At 35.9% G+C, this 5,563-nt stretch overlaps 1 protein-coding gene across 1 annotated transcript; it reads right to left on the bottom strand.

The window, feature by feature from the left end:
* Window positions 1–1,764: 1,764 nt before the first annotated feature.
* LOC149373037 (uncharacterized) lies at window positions 1,765–3,397 on the bottom strand. The gene is made up of 3 exons (XM_089597992.1): window positions 3,370–3,397; window positions 2,391–2,908; window positions 1,765–2,286 (listed from the first exon to the last, which is right to left on the bottom strand). The coding sequence occupies exons 1-3, from the start codon at window positions 3,395–3,397 to the stop codon at window positions 1,765–1,767; spliced, it is 1,068 nt and encodes a 355-aa protein (XP_089454118.1).
* Between the last annotated feature and the right edge of the window lie 2,166 nt (window positions 3,398–5,563).

Genomic DNA, 5,563 nt, shown 5'->3' with positions numbered 1-5,563 from the left:
AATGCAATTTTTAAATTCATATCAAAACATCTTAGACTTAAGGTTTTGTCAGGACTGCACCTTACGTATCAAAACTAAAAAAAAAGTTTTTATAAAAGAACTTTGTAGAAATTGCGGTTTTTAATATGTCAACAAAATTTTGGTACAAAAAATAAATAAAGAAATAAAATAATGCATTAAATATTAATGTGGATAAAAGTAGGCACGTCTGTTTGGCTTAAGAGTTTTGAATCTGAAATCCGAAAGCAAGTTAAAAATGGTCATACTTACGATTATTAAGAGGAATAAAAAATCTTAGAGGCAGAGAGTAATCAACTGTAATTGTATGGTAAATAAGATTATCTGCTATTGAAGTATTGATTCGTTTTTTCATCGTTTTTAATTCGGTTGGCCGTGAATTTTTAATTACTTATTTTATAACACATTTTCTTGAACGATAAATATTTCACGTGTAATGTGTGCACAAAAGTGTGTGCTGATTGACAAAATGACAAAGAAGCTTAATAAATTTTTTGAGATCTTAATGCTTTGTAAAGAGATATTTTTCCATTCGACAAGAGCCAACTGACAGTGCTTTAACTTTCAGCAAATAATAAACTAATACCAAGGAAAAATATAAAATAATTCGAGCTTGTACTCAATGCTCATTTTTCATGAGTGTAAATTTTGCATTTTCCTAATAAGCAAAAAAATTTTAGTTACAACCTGAGGCCTAGATTCCTTTAGTACCAAGTTCATTATATATAATAATAGTTGAACGAAGGGGCAGTATCTTATTTTACTAGAATGTAATTCAAACTGTATTAATAAGTAACGAGTAATACAATATACCATCGTATTTACTAACAACAATATCAGTACATGTTGCAATAATGTAAATGCAATATAGTGCCAATTACATGGACATTTGTTTGAAAACTACTTAAATATACGAATAATGGTAAGGCAAATAAAAAAGGCAACATTTTTACATTCATTACTAAAAAATTTTAGCTTTTTCATTTATATGAAAATATAAAAACGTAACAGCTGTTTCATTACACTGTACCTTTCTTCGTGATAGAGGGTTACATACTAAACGTATTCTCAAACTCCAAGTTCTTGTCTCTATTATTTTCTTTACCACCATTTTAAAAAAGGTTTTTTATTAAATAAAGACCACCACAATCGATTACTAAAATAAATGGTTGACATTGTTTGGTTTTTTTTAAGATATATGACTATAGCGGTGTTTAAAATCATTTGATGAATAAATTACTCTTACAGGGCTTTAAACTTCTTATAAAAAAAAATACAAACAAATAAACGTTTAGTCAATAAACTGGTGTAAATCATCTAGTGAACTGTTTTATAAGTAATTTTAGTCACTGGCTAATTTTTTTCATTACTAACATACCTTAGTGATCAAATAGATTGAAAAATTAAAAAGTTTGTTATAAAAAATTTAATAATAGTGAATAATAAATCAAAAATAAAAAGTAGCTTTATCCAGATACCTTTTTCCAGAAGATCTGCGGAAACTTTTTTGGCAGCATCCAGTCGTTCTTCAGATAGGCGGAAAGGGCGCTTAAAGGTTGGGCGTCCTGTGGTGCTGATTGAGTGCTTCACTGGTAGTCCTGGGGGCTGGACAGAAGTGCTGCTTGGCTTGAACAGGTCTGCGAATTCTTTGCACAGCTCAGCATACTTTTGTACGAAGGTGCTACTGTTTTCGTAGAAATGAGTGACTGTTGAAACCGATTACAGAGGCATCCTGTCAAGGACTCCCTACAAGGCGAGGCCGCTGAGGGGATCTGTAAGCCTGGCGGCTTCAAGATCGAGTAAGAGCCCGTAATTCATCAGAAAATCCGCACCAATAATACCGTGTAGCACGTTGGCAATGGTGAAGGTGCAATTGAAATCTCTTCGGAGACCTAGGTTGAGCGACAGCTTGTGTGTGCCGAAGGTCTGGATAGTCGACTGGTTGGCGGCGTATAGCATGATTGGCTGCTGTGGTAGCTTTTCTCGGACTGTTGACATTAGCAAGAGCAGTAGGACCGAGCCAGTGTCCACGAGAAAGCGTAGGTTAATGCGCTTGTCGCACATGTGTAGGCGGTTTTCAGTGGTGCGTATGCTCACCTCTGCCACCTGATCCAAAGGTGGCATTAAGCGTTTCCCTGTCCCAGTGCGATGGGTGCACGGTAGGAGCAGGGCTTCATGCAGCGTATGGCTGCTGCTCCATGCTTGTTGTGGTACCAGCACCGGGAAGGCGAGGTTGGCGTGGCTGCGGGTGACTGAGAACGGCCTCGGCTGTGGGAGCGGAAATTCCGTCCATGACAGTTGTTGTTGTTATTGTTGTTGTTGTTGTCGTTGTTGTTGTTGTTGTTGGTGTTGTTGTTGTTGTTGTTGTTTACCGTGGGCTGCTCGAGTTGCTGGCGTGTAAGCGCGGTGAAGTGCGCTTTTGCGAGCCTAAAGGCGGCGACTTCCTGAGTGAGGTCCGGATGTCCGGCTTGACCTGTAGGGAAACTAATGGAACGTGGTGCGTGACTCACAGGCATTACAGAGGTTCCGGTTTTCAGCAGTTTATCAGCGGCCTCTGCGAGCTTGGGCATGTCAGCGTGTTCAAGCACTCGAAGCAGCATGGCAGCGTTAGGCGGTAAAAGGTCTAGCCACCTGACCTTGAGGGCTTCGTCTGTAAAGTTGGCACTAGCGTGGCTTTTGAGGTTGCGCCATAGTTGAGATGGTTTCATGTCACCAAGCTGTAGACCTGAGAGCACCATTTGTAGCTGCTTCTCGCGCGAATCGGACGTCCTAGAGAGAATTGCTTCTTTGATTGTCGTGTATTTGTCAGTCTCAGGCAGGTCGCTGATGATGTCTGCAAGCTGATCAATGGCGTCGCTGTCAAGTAAGCTGACGATGAGGTTGTACTTCGCTGCATCGTTGACGACATTGTGCAAAAGTCTCACATATTTTTTCAAGTTTAACAGGCATGGATTCAAAATTTTCGGTAGGGCCAGAGTGCATGAGCTTAGCGTAAAATTTAACTCTCAAAATTTTTAATGGTACAACTTCGACGCAGTAAAAAGAGAACGACATTAACAGGAATCTTTTAGCCTTTGAAAATCATAGTATTTCATGGCTGCAAAGTGAAAAATAAAACGAGCTTTGAATGCCCAGGAAATCAAGATGCCCCTGAAGAAAACCACCAATGCGCAGTTTTTAAAAAATAAATTAAGTTGGGCCAGCCTATTTGCTTGCTTATTAAAAATAAACGTGTAATTAACATTATTGAGAGAAATAAGGAAAGAAATGCTATATTCTAAAAGCTTGAGGGAATTTTAATAAAGCTGATGTCAAGTGGAACTCTGCCACGAGTTAAATTGACGAAAATACCTGTAAAATAAGGTGGTCTTTCGAGCATATTTAATTTAATACATCCCTTTAAAGTCTCTTAAAATTTTTTGGGTACGTCTTTGCATGAACTTGTGGCAATAAGCGTAAAAATCTAAGCCTTCGGCACTTTTGAGATTAAGAATTAAAGTGTGTTCAAACAGATGTAACCACATCTTATAAGTGATAATTTTTTCGATGGCCATAGCTGCAACGATGAAGTTACCCCCACATTTGATACAGCCAGATTTGTAAAATACAACATCAGTAGAGTCTAACTACTTCCAGAAAAATTTTTTTACGAACTACCACAGAAAAAGTAGGTTTCCACACAAAAATACACTCTCAAGTATTATGAATAAGTCACCAGCATATAGGGAAAACATAAACACATCTTGTATTACAACGCTATACGTAGAATCAGCGTTAAATTGAAGCTGCCGCTGACGTTGCTTTTTGTTGTTGCTTTTATTCCTTATTATATCACCACAATGTTGTTTTTAACCATATTAAATCTTAAATTATAGTTGTACATGAATTCAGGAACGATCTTGAAGAAAATTCGTAGGATTTATACGCTTGTACTCGTATTATTTTAGTAGACAGTAAAAGATTCTAATACGCTTATCTAACAATGGATGCCAAGTGCGTAACTACATTATTTTGGTTCTGTCTGTTCATTGCTTTGCTGTTATGTATTTTTTCTACCCCAAATTAAATGTTTATTACTTGAAAATTAAGTGGTAGCTAGTGAATTATTTGATTCTTATTTTGTGATGCAATTTTTTTCAATGTTTCGAAAAATGTTTAAAGTGCAAATAAGCTTTTTTCAAAAAAATTACAGTATTTTTACAAAATAAAAAAAGAAAAGTAGATTTATTTAATTTAATATACACATAAGATGAGTGACAAAATTACTACCTTAGTTTAGCTTTAGAATATAACCTATAACTAATACTTAAATTCAACTCTCAGTTTTAGCAATTACTATTATAGAAGTATCAGCAATCTAAGAAAGAAAATAATGTACGATAGTATAAAAACAATATTTTTTTAATTTTAAGTAGAAGGTTGTGAAATCGTAGTAATGATTTTAAATATATATATATATATATATATATATATATATATATATATATTCACACATACACACACATACATAAATATATATATATATATATATATATATATATATATATGCACTTCTTTAAGGGGGCTCCTACGACTACTGCTGAGGTCAAAGACTAACAAAAAATAAAGTTTTGTTTTTTAATAAACAAATGTGTCTGAAAATCATTATAATATTTTTAATAACGCATGAAGTGGGAAAAATAATATTTATGTGTGTAGTTTAACTTTGTACGAAAAATTAATTATTGTTTTGACCAGTCTAGTGCATACGAGGGTACGCCACCCATAGAGGTATAAGAATAGAGGGGAAAAGCGCTATACTAACCCATTAGCGGCAGCGACAGCATAACTAAGTCAAACGGGGCATCTGTCCTTGTTGCCAAAGCCACGTTATTGGCTACTTCTTCGTTCTGGATCCTACAGTTGATTCAATCTCATGTATGACTCGACCAATAACACAACTGCCAGACAAAGACAGATGCCCCGTTACGTAGCGAATTCTGCTGTCGCATATCACGTCCCCTTTTCTCCTCTATTCTTATACCTCTATGACGCCACCAGACCAGACCACCTGTGTTGGTGTAGTATAGCGATGTAATATATAGGAATATGGTATATATATGTCGTGAACAAGTACGTCTGCTACCCACGTGACCTCCTGACCTCCCGGACATTATTTATTTATTTCCATCACAAATATCTCGCTAAAATGGTCCTTTATCCACAATTTTTAATACAGCATATTACAGAGGAAGACTTCATCTACAAAACGTATATATTCAGTCTGCTGGGACATTCAATTTAGGTTTATTATAAACGAAAACAAATTGTTTTTCACGTTGCCCCATAGGAACACGTGCTAATAGTTACAACTTTGAGCTCAGATTTCTCAAAATTTCGACCCATTCGAAATATAATTTAGACCACCATTAAATTCAGTAGACTTTTATTTACAAGAAATAATATATCTCTGTTTAAGGACTTTCGTGAAGGAGCCCCCTTGAAGCAAGTAACATCGATTATTTCACTTAATTTGATGAGTTGCAAAACATACAGTTTCCAACGA

The sequence above is a fragment of the Copidosoma floridanum genome, unplaced genomic scaffold (genome assembly GCF_036245765.1).
Source record: "Copidosoma floridanum isolate Cflo_tuat_1 unplaced genomic scaffold, Cflo_Japanese_pri ptg000056l, whole genome shotgun sequence".
Lineage (NCBI taxonomy): Eukaryota > Metazoa > Arthropoda > Insecta > Hymenoptera > Encyrtidae > Copidosoma > Copidosoma floridanum.
The sequence above is the reverse complement of the archived record's forward strand: the minus strand, read 5'-3'. Positions and strand labels throughout refer to the sequence as shown.

Excerpts from the sequence above, each read along its gene's own strand:
- LOC149373037 (XM_089597992.1), bottom strand. The coding sequence starts at position 3,397 with ATGCTCGAAAGACCACCTTATTTTACAG. Across the intron at positions 2,909-3,369 it reads AAGACCACCTTATTTTACAG|CGAAGTACAACCTCATCGTC; the intron begins GTATTTTCGTCA and ends TCAACGATGCAG. Across the intron at positions 2,287-2,390 it reads AGCAACTCGAGCAGCCCACG|CCGAGGCCGTTCTCAGTCAC; the intron begins GTAAACAACAAC and ends CCGCTCCCACAG.